Below are 18,705 nucleotides of genomic sequence, written 5' to 3' on the forward strand. Positions count from 1 at the left end.
TGTGTGTGTGTGTGTGTGTGTGTGTGTGTGTGTGTGTGTGTGTATATATATATATATATATATATATTTTTTTTTTTTTTTTTTTTTTTTTTTTTTTTTCATATTCCATGTGGTCTATTATTTAGTACTCAGATCAACAAAGTATAGCATATTTCCATAAAAGAACAAACAAGTGAATCTCCCATTACATACAGCCTCCATGCTGTGCTGTGTAGAGCAAAAAACTGTTTACTCTCCCCTCAAAGCCTCCCAAGAAATGCTAGTTCATGTTAAAATATGAAGCCAATCTACAAACAAGCTGGAATGTTTTAAAGTCAATGAGTGAAAACAAAGAAAACCTCACAGGAACCTGAATAAATGTATACGCTTTAAAGCTAGCATTTTAGGAAACTATTTCAAGATACACTGCAGAAACCCTGTCTTAGCAACATACGGCCAACGAAGATGCATTAAGCTTGAAGTAGAAAATAAAAGTGTTTTTAGGTTTAAGGTAAACTTTGACTTGTCTATTAAGACCAATTGTAAACTTGTAAAGTGATGGCAGTGTCAATTTAAGACATAAAATACAGTTTACGTCCCTGCCTTAGAGAATAACAGAACCGTTAACAGGCAGAATATTGTGCATAATAGAGATGCTGGTGAAGTGGCATCATCTCGCTACCCCGTGTCAGTGTTGTTGAGTTTGGGTGGCATGATAAGGCTTTGGGTGCTGACTGTGTGTTTGCTGTGGGCGCCGTTTGCTTTGCATTATGAAGAGAGTGTGGAGGTCTTTTAACGGTTTTTCTTGTGCTCCACCATGCTTGTCCCTCTCGACTTGTTCAGCATCACAGTGGCCTGAAAGGAGAAAGAACAGGAGAGAGAGAGCTGATGTGAGTGCTTGCAGTGTTCACTGACTTCAGTTCTGGTTGCTGTATCCATCACCGTTTTTAAACTCTGCCAGCGATGGCACGGTCGAGGAACTTGTAAGGAAAGTGAACTCAAGATTCAAGAATGGACTTCAGACAGCCTCTGAGGGCTGGAACACTTTCATTTTCTGTTTCAGTCCTTTTTCATGTTGGATACATACATCATACATTTTTATTTCTATCTGTTCTTAATAATCACCATTGTTCAACAAAAAATATTTGTGAAAGCATTACAATAATCCACAAAGAGCACCATCAAACTGGCCTTCAGTAGTTCATTGTTGAGGCTTCGTGGGTCAGACATTTATTGCATGGTCATGGTTCAGTCTCACCTCTCTTATCAGCTCAGTTACAAGAAGTAACAGTCGAGCCACTTTCAGAAAACAAGCCCTGATAAGTCTGCTGTATGTAGGCCATCAAGCTCCAACACAGTCTGCAAATAACTGGTAAAAACTGGCATGTGTTATACAGTTGGACCACAATGTGATAACAAATATACTCCTTCAGCTTCAGCTGCTCGTCAGATGGCTCAGCAGCTTCAGACATGTCCGCCCCACACAGCAGCTCAGTGTTGGACTGCTCCAAGATGAGCTCTATAGACTCTAGCAGCTCAGGCCCAGCCACACCCAAACACACAGACAAATTAACCGTGTACACTTATATAAACAAACATGCAGGCCAATCATTCACACACGCACGCACACGCACGCACGCACACACACACACGCATCCCCCCTCTAGAGTGCGGGTGAACGGATGCACCCTCTGAAACAACATCCCACCCCTACACCGGGTAGGGTGCAGGAAACAGGGGTGTAGCACCCCGTCCACTCCCCTCCCACATTGGTGTCCCCAGTGTTAGACTTTCTGACATTCATGTCCACGTCATGCTGGTCTGCTGTGGTAAAGGCGTGAACGCAGCGCTGTCCATAGACTAGTAGATCTAACTCACCTATGGCCATGAGGGTAGGGACGGAAAGAATGAGATCACAGATATGAGCAGCGGAAATTAGCTTCCTCTGGAGCAGGGGTATCAACATAAGGCCTGGGGGCCAGAACTGGGCAGGCAAAGTCTCATGTCTAGCCCGCTGATGGCTTTGAAACAACTAAAGGATAGCATTAATTTTCATAAATTTCGCAGCTTTTCCAACTGATAAGGGACCTTCCCCACTGCCATGTCTTGGCAGAGAGCTACTAGAACTTTTGTAATTTTACAGATTACATGTGTACATATAGTTACACACGTAATCTGTAAATATACATTTTTATTTATTCATACTGACAGATTACTTTCATTTACTGCAGCAGCAATTTCGGGTATCTGACTAGGATGCACCCCAGGTGAGGTATTCTGAAAGGAGACCATGTAGCTGACCTAGGATGACCTATAAAAAAAATTGGCTCGAGGTCCCTCAGAAGAGCCACAGGCGAGAGTCCAGTGGGCTGGATATCCACTTCATGCTGCCACCAGCCAGGTGAATGAAGGCAAGAAAATGGGAAGGGTTTAAACTTCTCCTCTCACAATTCCTGCCTGGTGAACAACCAAAGCCAACGATGTTAATGTCTTCGTGGAGAAACCAGAAAACACATGCAGCTATCTCCATAGGTCAGTCACATTTGTGTGCAGTTTGTATCAACTACAAACAATTTTGCTTTCTCACGTGGTTAAAAATAAGAAATAGTAATTTTTTTCTAATTTATCAGCCCTAAGTTAAGAAATGTGACCACAGGAGAAGTTTAGAGGGCAAGGAAAAAAAATTCACAGCTTTTTGGTGATTATCAAGTAATGAATCAGAGTCGTTTAAACACAGTTTAACAACTTGAGGCGGTCAGCTTTCTAGCAGCCCACATAATTAACCTGTGTGGTCCCATATTCTTTTTGAAGGAATTTATAATTTTTGCACAAAAAATGATGCCTGATGTTTCTGATTCTGTCATTTTTAAAATGCATTGAATGTTTTTCCTTTCTTCACCACCTCCTTATCAATTTTCTGATTAAAATCAATTCTCGCTTGAATAACATGATATCGATTTATTAAAATCCAACTTTTAAATATAAATTTATTTTGCCAGAAACACCAGAATCTCAGGTTAAACCTCACAAAATCTCAACAACCACCAAACAACTTAAACAGTAAAAGAGAGCAGGTACAAGGATTCTGCACAAAGACGTAAACACAAAGCGCGGACCCACCGATGCATCAGAATCAGTGAGATGTGGCTTTCTCACGCCGCTGAGGCTGAAAGCCGACTGCTCACGGATTCTGATGCGTTGGCGGGTCCGCACTTTGTGTTTACCATTTTTTCGCGCTAGATTCTGAAGCTGCAGGTTGTCTCAAAACCAGCAGCAAAAGAAGACCTAAACTAAGCTTCACATTTCGCTTTACATAAACATCGTCATGAATTCCCTCTTACTTTTGCTTCCACCATGATAAAAATCACACTTCCTGCACAGCTCTCTCTCTCTCTCAGTGTTCTTCAGGAACAGTTTCCCATCTAAAAATCTGTTTTCTGCATTATTCACTTGCTTATTACGCACCAGTCTACTGTTGTTTACAGCACTGTCGCTGTTTGTTTGTTTGTTTTAATTTAAATGATTTCCAACAAGAAAGCCTAATTTTTTAAAGTTATGCGAAATTGCAAAATGCTTAGCTGAGCCTCTAATTAAACCTCTGCAAACCTTTGCTCTGCTTCACTTCAGCAGCATCAGGTAATGTTTGTGTGTTGATTCATGGTTTTCTTCCGTTTTTTGTTCTACTGCCGAATATTTTTACGGTGGTAAAAAGCCAGGCAAGGAAAATCCCCTTTGGGGTTGTGTCAGGAAGGGTCTCCAGCATAAAAACCTGACAAATCAAACATGCAGCGCTACCCGTACAGACCCCCTTGTTAATAAGCAAACAGCTGAAAGTAACTTCTACTTTTACAGGCATTTCAAACTTTCAGACTTCACGTTACCAACACTTTCCAAGATCAGCTTAGTGAGGGAGCTCCACTTAGTGTCCTCGTTGCTAAAGTTTTTCAAGTTTACTCTGAAAAGGTTTGAACGCACTTTATTCAGGCTCAGGAAAACTCCTCGGGCACAACCGCTTTAACTAGTTTGTGAACTTTCCCCAGATCCCTGAAGCATTTAAGCTTAACATAGGACAAAGCTATCTGCTCAGACACTTAAACCTCTAAACTAGCACTAAAGTGGAAATTCACACTATTCAAATGTGTTGTATAAGCCGTTTTTATTTAGAGAACCAGACTTTTTATTTTTAATCCTGGTGGTTTTGTTGCTCTCTACAACAAGCACTCCCTCTAGTGGCTGTAACTGGTGCATTACACTAAAACAGAATCCAGCAATGAAAGCTTTGAGACACAAATGCCTCTCTCCCTTTATTCTCACCTGCTCCAGAACGACGCCGGCAGCCTGGTCGATGGCTCCTCCCACATTTCGGTACCGACCCGAGTAGCGGATAAAGGCCCACGTCAGCATGGCCACCATGACCGCACCAAGAGTGCAGTCGCAAAACATGGCGAAGGTGGACAGGCCGATAAAAAGAAGCAAACCAGAGAGCACGTAGAGGAGGCACACCAGGACAAAGAGCACAGCAGGAGTCCGGAAGGCGCTGAAGAGGTTTTTGGACTTTGAATACAAAGAGAAAGAGCAAGTGATCAGGAACAAAACTGAAATTAAATCATGTTTGACCACGTTTTACCTTCATTAATTGATTTTTATACTTAGATAATAAAAGAGGGTAAAACAAACCACTCTTTACCTCGTTGTGCTTCAGGTATGACTCCCACATTTCCAATAGCTCCTTTTCCAGTTTCACCTGGTAACGGTTACAAAACTCCTGCCCGCCCATCTTCTTGGTGGATGCAAAGACGTGAAGAGCCTCCCGGAAGAAAAACTGATGTTTCTCTTCCAGGGAATCTGGAGAAACATAAGGCAGGTCTCCTCCACACACCTTAGTAAAAGCACAGAATCATAAAGAGGGAGGGTGTTTCAAATTCAACATTACAGATGATATATGTAACCCCCTTTACTCTGTAGATTACTGAGGCAACAAGCACTTTAAAGTAGTGACTAATGGGAATGATAATAATCAGGGATCACCACAGAGATTAACATGAACTCACCTTCTCCATGTTCCTGTAATACTGGTCTTTGGCTGACGCCACAGCTGCCAAGTTATTGGCCTCTGCTGTGGCCTGGTGAGACAGACACACACATGGTAAAGATGATAAAGAGTGACCTACTCAAGAGCAACACTAAGTGCCTGGTCAAACTGGCGTAAACAGTATACGTACCATGAGCATAGTCTTTGGCTGCGGTAGGTCTTCTCCCTGATAAATCTTGATATAAACCTGGTGACACAAAACAGAAAGGACTGTTCAGACACAGATATGGAGAACCCTGAGTAGAGAAATCCATGACAGCAGCTGTCTAGAGAGACAATCATCTACTTTGTAAGAGCTTACCCAGGAACCATATAATCCACTCACACACACATCTGTTCCACAGATACCGGCAAGATGGAGGTACACTTTTTCTTCTTCTTAGCATAATATAACCATAACTTGAAATAGATTAGACCTTCTTTTGTGCCTGTGAGATAAGCCACAGATGCTGACCGTGTTGGTGTAAATGTAACATACAAGGAAAAAGTTTAATAAAACTTAATTTGAGCTTTTTTAAATATCCTGGTGGCTCTTGAAATCACAATTATGGTTTTCTCCCCCCAGTGGGGACAGGCTCCAGCACCCTCGCAACCCTGAACTGGGTAACTGGAATAAGATGGGTGGGTGGACTTCCTTACTACTTACTTCCTTACATACTTGATCTTGGTAGCTTGAAACCTGTCCAGAGCCATTGTTGAGATTCCTGCTAACTGGCAAGACATGTTTCTATTTCTACAACTGCAAAGCAGAAGGAAAGTTTCTAGAAGTAGACGAGCTGTTTGAACCGTAAAATCATAGACTAATATTTAGTTACAAAAAACATGAGGATTTTGTGCCTTTTCACTGTGATCTATAAACAGTAATAGACACAGGATGGCAGTAGACTCAAAACATCTGGCAAATTTTAAAGGAAGTGGGCTAAAACATGTTTTCCATTCCCCCCATTGTTTCTTTTTTAAACCCTGTCTCTAGCTCAGGTGAACAGCTTCAAAATGAGCTTCTTTATACTCAGAGAAAAAGAAAACTTCAGAGCAGGTAAAGTAAAGGAAATATTTAACATTTCTAGCCAATGAACTAAAAAAAAGGGGGCCTGTAAATATCTGATTGTGATCTCACCTTGAAAAACTCGAGCAGGCCGCTGCATGTGACTTTGTTTCCATTTATTTCTTTCTCCACCAGACGGTCTGGATGCAGCAGTTTGGGAATCAAAATCTTCAGCTGGTCTCTGAACTCAGGACCAACATCTGACAATAAATAACAATAAATTAAGAACAAAAATCTAAACTCAGGAGTGCACTCTGCTGAAGGCCATCCAACTAAAAATATCACAAAAACCCGAAGACCTTACCGCAGAGCTGTCCCTTAAAGGCAGGACTGGTGGCAACTTTTAAACCAGGGTGAGGTAAGAGGAAGCAGGATATGCTGGTGAAGCATGAACGAATGTGCTCCCTGACTGTTTGCAGCTCCTCGTGTTGAGCCTCCTTAACCTAAAAAAAAAAAAACAACCAACCAAGCAAACAAAGAAATAAAAAACAAACAAACAAGCACTGCTGAAACTCATCATTTCAGATCAGTTACATAAAAATTCACAGCCACAGTGCATTCATGATACTCTGCCAAATCATCAACACGTGGCTGGTACCTGTAACCGTTTATCCAGGAATTGATTCCCGCCTTTGAACCCGTAGCTGTACTCGTAGGGAAAGCTCCAGTCCCTGATCAGAAACATCAAAGACTGCAGGAGGAGAGAGAACGTGTTAGAGAACAAGAGAACAAAAAAACCCCCACAGATCACTGAATGTCGTTGTTTCTCATACCTGAAAGGGCTTCTGAAAGATCTCATCCATGGCGAGACGACCATACTCTGTGAACAGCTACAAGGAGAAAGAGGAGGAGGCGATGCCCATAATGGAAAATTAACAGTGAAATTAAAAAATGTGGCACGTGACTTATGTTAGGCAGTGAAATTACTTCCATTAGATGCAGAAAAACTTCAAGTATGAAATAAAACGCATGAGCATAACAGAGTACACCAAACAAAACTGTTTAAAAGTCGATTCCTTAAAGTAGCTGCTGTGAATGAATGAATACAATATCAGAGCCAGCACCACGAGGAAAGTATTATGTGTGAGAGTCTAAGTCTAAATAGTAACTAGATTTAATCGTTTGGAGCTTAAAATCTTTGGTGGGATTTTCCAAACACCAATCCAAACTGACCTGCAACTGCTGCAGGTCGTCCTCCTGGATGTTCTGTGAGAGATTGTAGAGCTAAACAAGACAAAAACATGTTGGCACACTTTACAACAGTATCAAGAAAATACTGATTTAGTGATGCTCGGAGCAGATCGTCACCTGTATGGAGCTGGTCATAGTGCTGAGGGCAAAGATGGTGGCACAGTCCTTCACAGTGGACTGGTCATCAAACGCTCCCTGAGTGTCCATCAACACCACAGCCACCTGCAGCAGCAGAGAGGGAGAAGATGGGGTAAATGTAGGAATCACGTGCTATGACATGTGCTCAGATTTCAGATTTTAGACTGGCTCCAGTTTCGCTCTGAAACCTCAACAAGCTCAGTGCAGTGGCATATGAAGCAGTTCTCCACCAGCTGCTGGTACAGCTTGCAGCGGTTCAGAGAGCAGAACTACCATCGCAGTTCAAGACAGTGGCGTTAGAGGGCATCTGACTGCAAGATAAGAGACTCTGCATGATATTGAGGACCTGGGCAGTGAGCCAGACAGGAGTGAAACATAGAATGAAAAGGTTTTGGACAAGCTAGTTAGCAGTAATAATAATTTACAAATAATATTGAGGGGATCTTTCACAGTAACCTGACCAAATATGGCGATGGATGAGAAATTAGACATAAAAAAAATTTCTAAAACAGGTTTGACAAATATACTTTAACATTCCTTAGTGGACCTAGGCAGCTTGGCAAAGTTAACTCTATGTGAGCGAAACACTAAATACAAGGAGGCACAATACTCCAAACAGTAATGTGTATTAATGAGTCACTGCATCTGAACCACTGCCCAACCTTGCTTTCATTCATTCAACTTTTATACTGATCTGAGGTGTGGCAGAGAAACTGAAATATGCAGAACATGCATGCAGAAATGAGGAATGCAAGGAATTTAGAAACAAAACATGATTATAGACTCTATAATGATTATAGACATATAGAGCTTACAGATGGCTGACCTCTAACCTTGAGGTCAAGGTCATCAAGGTTGTGATTGGGTATAAAAAGTCCATCTTAGCTGCTTTCAGAAAAAGCAGCTAAAGACGCCTGTAGGCAGATGAACCGCTTGGTCTAAATTTAGAAGATTGCTTTTAAACTTTGCTGGAGGCTGACAGAAACCAGCTCATCTCTTTGTAGCAGTGACATTTGCAGCATGCAGGGATCTGTCCACTGCACTTATAAACCTTTGTTATATAAAATACAAACCTACAAAATGTGCTTTATTCTTATACAGCTAGAGTAATAAAGTCATAAGCACAGACTAAAGGTTAGAGGAAAGGCTGAGACCAGAAATTACTGTGGCACTGAAAATCTAAAACAATGAATGAACATCAACTCAATATTTCAATATGAATTCCATTAGTAAATCTGAGTGCTTACATGTTTACTCTCTTAAAACAAATAATCACATATAAATGTTCAAGTACCTCTTCACCATCGCTCTTTTGGACAAGGAAAACTTCGCTCCACAGCTGGATGCCTGATGTTTCCGGTTCTGACCCTCCTCTCCAAGAAAACCCGGTCAGAGGCTCGTCATCGTTACCCATCCATTTCTCCTCGTCCTGATACAGAAATGCAAACTTCACTTTTAAACCCCCATCACAGCAAAGCCGAGGCCTTCAGGTAAAGCTTCGGTGCTATTCACTCAGCCATAACCTAAATTATGAATGGAGATCCCAATTGTTTTGAATAATTTACATAACAAATAAGTACCCAGTGGAGTGTAAAGTGTTCAGTGACTGAAAGATGTCATAATAGTCATGTTGTGAGGCCAGACAGTGGCACTATGGTAAAAGTAATGAATAAAAGTAATAAAGTTAAGAGAGGGCATTCACAGACTCTAGTCCTTAGTGGTCATGGCAAAATTCTCATTTACTCCTAGTCAGTAAACTAGTTAGTTCACATGTTAGTTAGTCCTCATGCAATCCACACACCAGGACTAATTCTGCAGGTTATCACACCTTGAGGACAAAAATCAGTCTCTAGCATCCTGCTCTGAAGCTTAGTGAGAGTCCAGCATCTGATACTGTAAGTGCACTTCAGCTGATCTCTGAAGTGAACTTCAGCTGATCTTACAGAGATATGGTGATGAGACACGCTGAAGGATCAGGTTACAGCACAACTCACCTGTCTGTGCATGTATCGAAGCATGAAGTCGAGCACAAAGCTCTTCCCCTTCCTGAAGGCTCCGGCCACTGACACCACCACAACACGTTTGTCTCGGACCTTGGGGTTCAGCAGGATCTGACTCAAAGCATTGATCTCCAAGGTGAAAGAGTGATCGTCCTTACAGACATTGACAATCTGAACTGGGCCTGGTTCGCTCCCCATTATTCTTGATGTTCTGGTCCCTGTGCGAGATCACAAACAAAGAAACACCAAAATAAAATCAACACTAATTATTAATTTTTTTATAATTGAATGTTTTTCTTTTTTTCTTGAAAAAAAGAAAAAACAAGTTTATACTATGCCATTCTCGAACAGTAAATCAGAGAAAAACTCATGAAGCAACAGATGAAATTCACCTGTGACACTGCCACATGCAATATGACACGATATACTCCAACATATTGGGCAATAGATTGGTGCATCTTAGCTGAACATTATTATATAGCAACAATCATACTACTTGGAACATTAAATTGTTCTTGGTATTTCAGAAACTGCTGATCTACTGGGATTTTCCCACATAACCATCTGTAGGGTTTGCAGAAGATGATATGAAGGATCTTCAGGAAAAAGAGAAACTATTCAGTAAGCAGCAATGTGCTTGGTGAGGCTGGAGCAGAAAAACAAGACTGTCTGGAGATGACAGGAAGACATTAGTAATAGGCATTTGTTACGACAAAGGTATGCAGAGGAGCATCTATAAATTTATCTTGTCATCCTGCCATCACCCCAACCGGTTGCGGCAGATAAATAGGAAACAGGGGCTACAATTCACAGAGGCTCAAGAATCTTGCCGGGGCTGATGACGAGTCTCGATTTCTGCAGCAAAATTTGGATTGAAGGATCAGAATTTGGCATAAACACCAATAAAGCACAGATCCATTAACAGTTCCAGCTAGTGGCAGTGATGTAATGTTGTGGGGGATATCTTCTTGGCATAGCTGAGCACTGTTTAAATGCCACAGCCTTCCTGAGTGTTGTTGCTGACTATGTCCCTCCCTTTATGACCACAGTGCAGTGCATCGTCTGATGGCCACCTCCAGCAGGATAATGCAGCATGTCACAATGCTCAAATAATCTCAAAGAAGTTTTCTGAACATGACAATGAGTCCATATTTGGCATCTACACCATATTGAAGCCAACAGAGCACCTTTAGGATGAAACAGGAGATTCGCATTATGGATGTGCAGCCAACAAATCTGCAGTAACCGTGTGATGCCATCATGTCAACATGGACCAAAATCTCTGAGGAATGTTTCGAGTACCTTGATATGCCACAAAGATTTAAGACAGCTCTGAGACCAAAAAGTAGGTCCAACTCAGTAATAAAATGGTCAGTGAGGGTAGTAATAAACTGATTTTTAAATTCTGGGCCTCTGTATGTTTTTTGTTTTATTTTTAAATCTTCTCCTTTTTGACAGGAAAGTGGTTCAATTGTCTTTACAAATAAATAATACCTCAACTGTATTAAAGCCTTTCAGTTCTTTGTTGCACTCGTCTTGTAGAGTTTGCCCACAAAAACCTGATATACCGAGTTACAAAATCAGCCAACATATTTGTGCAATACTGATACAATCCTATGACATTTGTGCTAACAAACTAGAGAAGCTAACGAGAAAATATCTCCTATGTCTGCCTATCACCAGAAAAGAAATCATTCAAAAATGTGTTCAAGTTGGTCATGAGAAAACTATTAGGAAAGCTTCATTTATCATTAGTTAGAATTATGATGACAACAGACTTCTCCAGCTTCACTAAGACTTTACTTATGCTTCCTGGGCTTGCTGACAGAAATCAGGCATGCACTGGTCCCTCCATCAGGGACAATATCAGGCTCTGTGTGAAGCTGACGGAGGGCTCCTCTTATGGGTGTCACGTTGCTTTGCCTGAAGCATGCTTTCCCTGCTACTCTGATGGTTTCAATACACTCCACTGTCGCTGATTTTGCGGGGTGGATGTCTTCTCCCGCGATGAGTAAGACAGGGAGGTGTCTGGATACAAGTTCATAATGCCCAGAAAGCAGGCTGCTTTCGGTTAAAGCTCACTACCTCAAAGGTGTGGCGGTGAGGAGCAGCATACCAACCATTTCTCAGCAGTGACTTTGTTCATACGCCTCGATGCTAACAAGCAGAAAAAAATATGCAGTTCAGACAAAATCTGCTTGCACTTTGCAATCTAAACACGAGATAAACTAAGTTTACGAGACTGATCTATGACGAAGCTACATGATATTAGCGCTAAACTGACAACACTGCGAAGAGCACAGCTAAGCCGAACTGTACTGACATCGACGTGAACTTCACCGAAAAGCTAAATAACAAACTACAGCTCACAACCACTGAGCTAACATACAAGTTAACGGATGCAGCTAAATTCTTGTGTGGCTACAAGCTTTCAAACACCAGCAAAACGATGACATACGTTACCGTTGTTAGCTAAAAAAGTGGTAAAACATCTGAAACTAGCTTTTAAAAACGCTTCTGCGTTCCTTAGCTCCTGTTTAGTGATTTAATGTTACCTTTGGTGTCTCCAAACAGCTTCAGCACAGTCTTCTGAGAGTCGCCAAACCAGAGAAACGTAACTTTTTACACTGGCATGAAAATAACCATGAGAACTTTTTTCCATCAACAAACTTCCACACACTTCCTGCCTCCAGCCTGCGAAACGCCACACGGGAAATGTAGTTTTAAAACAAGTTTCCCTGCCGGCGCTCCAGTGTCTCTGTGAACTACACGTCCCAATCAGCCAAATATCCAACAGCTCTGGGAAATGTAGTTTTTACCTTCAAGTTACGAATACGGAACTACCAGACAGGTAATGTAAAACAGTGCCGGGTGTTTTGCGTTTATACAAATGATAGCCTAAGGATTTGCGCAGAGGAAACCGAACATACATAGCAGGTTTCCAAAGGGGTTTGTTTTGTTTTGTTTGCGTTGTTTTTCATTGTCATATATGTGTGTCTGCGTTAAGTAAGCCGTGGCTTTTGCGCCCTCTCACGGTGCAGCCGATCACTGTTTCTAAAGCCACCAGATAAAGCTCATCACACAGAGACACCGAAACTTATCCAGCAGCATTTTAAAGCAAACCTGAAGCCGATAGACTCAGAAAATTAACATTTAGAGCTAACAAGATTATTATTTTTAAACAAACAGTCAAACTAACTAGAAAAGAAACAAAAACCAACCACAACGACATACAGAGGGAATCGTTCCTTCCTCATACCTGTAGTTACTTTGTTTTTTACTTGCTAAGCTGCCTACTGATTTATAATCACATTTGTATTCACTGGGCTCTTTTATTTTAATTCTCCTGTTTATTCTATTTATGGATTTTTCTAGCTATTAACCCATAGCCCATTTGGGCTTTAAAATATGGACTACTGGACCCTTTATGTTATAATTTTCAGTTAAAAACAAATATTGAACTTTTAAAAAATTCGATTTGTACAGTTCAGGCATCAAAAGTGTTTCAGTCGTGGATCCTTGGTGCATCTCACCAATACCCGAAGTAGACAATTTAATAAATGATAGCATACTTCATTACTAAATACTTATTCAGTTTCCGATAAAACGTAATTTATATCAATTTAAGAAAATTTTGAAATCTAACTTTTCAAGAGTCGCACGTTTTCGTCAGTAATTTCTGTATTTATTTTAAAATCTTTGCTCAAATACAATCTTTTATATAATAATTCAAGCTATTACAAAGGCAATGGTGGTAGTATTAGTGTTTTCTCAGAAAAAAAAACAGATGGCATGTAATGGACTGAAAGTCAAGGATAAACGTAGTTTTTAAAAATAAAGGAACCTTTCATTTGTCCTCTTCTGGTAAATTGGGTAACATGGTTGCATTAGTTACAATGACACATTCAATCTAATCAGAAAAGTCAAGAAAAATGCAAAAATGTCAAAGAGAAGTGACCTTTGGTCTACCCATGATGTTCATGCCACTTCCTCTTTGCCATGCCGGCTCACTGTTTTATCTCTTCCCCTTCCAGGCTACATAAGTTCCGGTCACAGGGTGGGACATAACTTGCAGTTCATAATTACTGATCTTTAAAATATGTTGATCTTAAAGAAATCAGCAAAATAATTATAAGTGTAAACAAAATATTGAAACAATTATATACGAAAAGTAATTTGGTTATCAAGAAGTTGGGCCAAAAGATAAATGTCCTTTTTTGAGGTGCTGAAATAATATTTTGGAACCACTTTTTCAACAACTGGGTCTGCATTTTGTCTCAGGTGCACACAACAAATGTATGTTTAGTATTTTGTGCATGGACTATTTTCAAATTCATGGCTGGAAAAGAAAATGTCCCATAATTGTAGAATAGCTCTTAAGCTGTTTTGGGGCAAGTGCCTCATGTTTAGGCGTTAGCCCACAGAGCTACATGCCCACCACTCACATGTAGGGGTCCAGTGCGGTACACAGAGGCACTGGTGCACATATTAAAACTGTGAATACACTGGCTGCACAAAATGTTTTATTTGTCCTGTACAAATCTATTCTGAATTTCTTGAATCATAACTTTGACATTATCATTAATACTAAAGACTTATTTTAACCAAGTCAAACTAAACCAAACCAAGCAAACTCACTGAAGCGGAAAACAAACATTAAAAATAAAAATAAAAACAAAACTATAACAACCAATGCACAGCTCAGAAGAAGGGCATCACATATTTTATTTATTAGATTATAAAACCCAAAGATGTTGTAAATACATACAATTTATGAAGAGAATTTCAGTGTAACCGACATGTAAAGTGGTTAAAATGGCAGTGAGTCAATCAAACCTTTCCTGATTGAAGACATTGTGCAAATAAAATAAACTCAAGCAAAGATAATCTTGAAAATAATGGACATTAAAAAACATTAGAAATAAAATTCGAAGTACTTATTATAACGGAGGGGTGAGGTGGGGGCACTCATAAAAAGCCAGGCTATTGCCGGGTTGCCAAGGTAATGTATCTATGAAGCGCCTTGAGGCGACTTTTGTTGTGATTTGGGGCTATATAAATAAAATTGAATTAAATTGAATTGAATTGAATAGAAGTGCTTCCCTGTACTTCTTAAGTACAATCTAAAATCACAGCTACATTATAAATTATTTTTATCTATTGTCTTCAACTATCAAAGCAACAGTGTTGCTGAAAACAACAAAGACTGTCAACTACAGTTTACTTTGAATGTCCTACAGAAACTTTCTTAGAAAGAAAAGATGGTCACTGCTTAGAACAACTGAAAGAGGGTAACACATACTCATATTTTACTGGTAACGATGTGGAAGTGAGTCAATGTGCTGTTCGCTGTACATTAAACGTGAAGATTTCAACAGCGTGTTAGTCACACCTGAACTTGGGAAACCTCTCAGTCGAGAAGCAGCACTCTGTATTGAGCTCGAAGCACTCCTTCCACCCCTGAGAACGATGTTAACATGTTAAAAAAATCACTGTGGAATCACTTCATTTTTAATACTTTTGTCTCAGTTCTACACCCTGAAGGCTCTGTTCAGGCTGGATGGGATGCTATGGTGATATATTCAGCTTGTGTACTGGAAGCCTGAAATTATGTGGAACGATACTCCATCAGTTAATTCGATCTATACTGTAATATCACTACAGGGCAGTAAACAGGCTATAGGGCAGTGTTGTCATCCCAGGACGGTTTCTTTGAGGATCTGAACTAATATCCACCGCCTGCGAGGTCCAGCAGTGACCCGGCGGCCTCCTGGGCCTCGGCATCAAGCTGCAGGATCTCCACAGTCTCCAGGTCGAGCTCAGTGTCGTCCGGCAGCACAAGGTACTGGTACTGCTGAGACTCGTAATAGTGCAGCTCGATGTAGCCGCTGTCAGACAGGGGGTCCTTCTCCATGTCTTCGCACACCTCCTCCTGCTGGTATTCCACAGACTCCATGGTGACGAGCTCCTCGTGATCCGGGGTCAGAAGGCACAGCGGGTTTTCGGCTAAAATCGGACTGTCGGCGGTAGACAGGAGGAGGGAGTGAGAAAGAGGATCTGCATGAGAAAGACAACGTTAACATTAATAACCCATCGTCCTGCAGCTTGGCCGAACAACCACTTGCGGGATTCTTTAGCGAGGACGTGGGCCCGTATGGCAAAGAGGCTCGGAAATAAAACGGAGGGGTGGGGTGGGGGCACTCATAAAAAGCCAGGCTATTGCTGGGTTGCCAAGGTAATGGAAGGCAGTTTCCATGAGAACAGAACACAAACACAGGAACAATGATGCATGCTGGGAAAGCTGCAAAGCTACAGACAAGCTGCAGGTGATAAAAGTGTCACACAGGGCTGTTACTCTGCAGATAAAACGACTGAAACAATTTCATACCGGGTCCAGTATGTAGGTCCTGACCTGATATTTCCATCGAATCACACGCAGCAGGCATCTTGTAGCTTTCTCCCTCCAACCTGCGCACAACACACATCACAGCAAGAGAGCCATTAAAATGTAAAATTATTTAGAAACACTCCTCCACTAGACGCATATTAGATTTTACTGATGTGGTGGTTAAGGAGAGAAATATACTGTGTTAAAAGAAAAATAGCATGTACGACGACAGCTGTAGATGATATTTCATCTTACTTCTGCAATATATCAGTTAATATGTTTGCCAATTTTTTAAAAAAAGGCAAAAGATAGTGAAGGAATACCCAAATATTTAGTTTAATAAAGTCAGCGTTTTGCATCACCTTCAGTTCCAGTCAGAGGAGACTCCAGTGCAATGATTCATTTACAGGTGCAAAAAGACTGCATCAGCAATGACATGGAGACCAGAGGAGTTGAGAAAGGTTTAACCTGGGACCATTGTCACTCGAAGTCACTGAATGTCATGACTTCTCTGAAAACCACATTGCTGCGAGTCACTTCCTGTGTGGAAGCCCCTTAATGTTTCACCAGCACCGTGTTAAAAACTCATTAGAAAGGCAGCAAATCCTTAAGAGAGGTCGATGCCTGTAAATGTTTGCATATTTTTCTTTTTAAAATTAAAGATCCTTTACACATCAACTACCGTATCATGCAAAAATATTGAGCCACCCTCAAATTGTTATTTTGCTTCCATGTAGCCGAATTTACTTTAATTTTTAAAATTAGTCTTGTCCAATAGTTCTCGCAGCTCTCTGAACGTCTTTCAAAGTTTTTCTTTGGACACTGGCTGCCTTTTCAGTCACTCACACTCCAGGTTTTGTACCTGACCATTTTCAGAAGAATTTTTACGTTGACCTATGAATCATTCAAGCCTTAAAAAGTACCCATATTTCCATGTATGTCTGCACATATTTCAATATATCTCTGTCTGTATTTCCCCATTTTCAGAGTAAAATATAAAGAAAAGAAATGTGACTCATTTCTTGTTGAACACTTTGGATTTTCTGGCCGTTCCTCAGTATGGGGCACTAAAGCTAATTTTTACAAATCCATATTGCAGATACTCACAGTGCAGGCTTGTGTAACAGGTTGCTGTTATTGCTGTGATAACTGTGGGTCTTCCTGAGCACTTCTAGGAGCGCTGGCCGGTACTCTGGACACACACACCACAGTGATCCCTTCCCCACTGACTGCAACAAAGAAACAAATCCATGTAACAGATGTTAGTCTTCAAAAACCCTGCACGAGTCATTTTTGGGAGTTGTAACCAATGTTTTGAATTCAGACCATCTGGATTCAATGAAGAGTTCACTTAGATCAATGAGTTTGGCGCTGCTCTGTTATTTAAGCACTCACCTGGCTCTTGTCCCTCTGAATGCGTCTGAAGCTCTTGCTCAGAGACAGATTGTGTCTGACAGAGTTCCTCCAGCCACCCGTTGCCGTCCTGTAGTAGGGGAAATTGTTCACAATCCATTCGTAGATGTCCTTCACTGGAAGCCTCTTTTGTGGCGAATCTTCTATTGCCATGAAAATCAGACTGCTAAAGGAGTACGGCGGCTTGGACGAAGCAGCGGGAAGAAGCTGGGAAGCCACGGAGGGCTCCTGCTGAGGCAGCAGTGTCATTTTGGTGAGGGGCTGCAGTGGCAGCAGATCCCCTCTTTGATGAAGCCAGTTGAGACAGGTGAGGTCATCTTGGTCAGCTAGGCTTTGTCCTTCGAGGCAATGAGACACTGTAAAGTGTGAAAGAGGGGAGCAGGAGTGAACAGACTCTGCTGTTGCTGGGGAAAATGAGGCTGGGGATGGCGGGAAAGAGATAGGCGAAAGTGGCAGTGAAATGCGACCATTTGAGGAGGTATGCTGGGGTGAGGAGGACAACGGCAGAGGCCCTCTGATAGTGGCGGGAGAGGGGCACGAGAGTGGCAGTGTATGAGAGCTGTTTTCCATCTCACTCTCAGGGCGAAGCTTCCAGGGTCATGCAGCTGAAAGATGAGGTTGAAATGAATCAGAGAGAGGAGAGATGAAGTCATCAAGATACAAATTGCTTCCAGGACAGGCAGGAACAGCAAGGACTGTACCTGTATTTATGAGTTGTTGTTTATTCTTTTCAGGTATAATATACCTGACTTTAACTGCTACCTCTTCATAGATGAAAATAAAAGCCAAACATACTAGATCACCACACACACAAACAAAAATATTGAAAATGCTGGAAAATAAGAGCTCCATAGCAGGTAAATGTTTGCCACCCGTTCCCCTCTGATGAGCATCCACTAAACGTCCAAAGTCCACTCCTACTGCTCCAGTTTAATAAAGGCAAACGAAGTCAGAGAACAAGTGCAGGTCCCAGAGAAAGTTACTGCTCATCGTAATCTACTGACCATGACCAGGATTATTAAACATTTAAAAAAACAAAACAAAACGAAGGCCAATAATACACGTATAGCATGTCTAATCTACTCTTATAAGGCTCCGGAGGTTTCTGTGTGAAGCCACATGGTTCTACAAAGCAGTTCAGCGGGGAAATGGCGGAACAATATAAAGTTTCATTTAGCTATTGTAGAAAGCCGCCTTTCCCCCCTCACAGGTGACCCGCTCGGCGCTGTTAGCTAGTCTTTCAAACGTATAATATAAACTGGTTACTCACCAAATCACCAAAGCAGGGACTATGGTGGGAATTGCCTCCTCTTAAATGTCGATGTCGTTAAAAAAAAAGTTAAAGGTGAAATCCTGATGTTCAGAAGTAGACTTTCATTCGGACACCTTTCACTCCGCTCTCTGTGGCGGTCCGTGGTTTCCATGGACACCATAAGGACGCTGTGCAGGGTGCGCGTAT

At 41.3% G+C, this 18,705-nt stretch overlaps 2 protein-coding genes across 4 annotated transcripts; both read right to left on the reverse strand.

The window, feature by feature from the left end:
* Nucleotides 1-2: 2 nt before the first annotated feature.
* LOC146677863 (atlastin-3-like) lies at nucleotides 3-12,152 on the reverse strand. The gene is made up of 14 exons (XM_085427145.1): nucleotides 12,001-12,152; nucleotides 9,440-9,663; nucleotides 8,740-8,874; nucleotides 7,425-7,529; nucleotides 7,290-7,340; nucleotides 6,890-6,946; nucleotides 6,715-6,807; nucleotides 6,421-6,559; nucleotides 6,189-6,316; nucleotides 5,202-5,258; nucleotides 5,031-5,102; nucleotides 4,667-4,858; nucleotides 4,294-4,533; nucleotides 3-834 (listed from the first exon to the last, which is right to left on the reverse strand). The coding sequence occupies exons 2-14, from the start codon at nucleotides 9,641-9,643 to the stop codon at nucleotides 772-774; spliced, it is 1,536 nt and encodes a 511-aa protein (XP_085283271.1). The 5' UTR covers nucleotides 9,644-9,663; nucleotides 12,001-12,152; the 3' UTR covers nucleotides 3-771.
* Nucleotides 12,153-13,235: 1,083 nt separating this feature from the next.
* On the reverse strand, nucleotides 13,236-18,676 carry LOC146677864 (uncharacterized). 3 transcript variants are annotated; one of them, XM_085382811.1, is made up of 5 exons: nucleotides 18,517-18,676; nucleotides 17,229-17,851; nucleotides 16,941-17,062; nucleotides 15,858-15,913; nucleotides 13,236-15,502 (listed from the first exon to the last, which is right to left on the reverse strand). In XM_085382811.1, exons 2-5 carry the CDS (start codon nucleotides 17,814-17,816, stop codon nucleotides 15,171-15,173), a joined length of 1,098 nt encoding a protein of 365 aa, XP_085238937.1. In that variant the 5' UTR covers nucleotides 17,817-17,851; nucleotides 18,517-18,676; the 3' UTR covers nucleotides 13,236-15,170. The 3 variants fall into 3 exon arrangements, with proteins under 3 accessions (XP_085238937.1, XP_085238921.1, XP_085238929.1); XM_085382795.1 differs by having other exon boundaries at nucleotides 15,834-15,913; XM_085382803.1 differs by lacking the exon at nucleotides 18,517-18,676 and adding an exon at nucleotides 17,948-18,447 and having other exon boundaries at nucleotides 15,834-15,913.
* Nucleotides 18,677-18,705: the final 29 nt, after the last annotated feature.

Source organism: Rhamphochromis longiceps, linkage group LG2 (genome assembly GCF_057381845.1).
Source record: "Rhamphochromis longiceps isolate RC_006_pf linkage group LG2, R_longiceps_female_GT1.1, whole genome shotgun sequence".
Classification (NCBI taxonomy): domain Eukaryota; kingdom Metazoa; phylum Chordata; class Actinopteri; order Cichliformes; family Cichlidae; genus Rhamphochromis; species Rhamphochromis longiceps.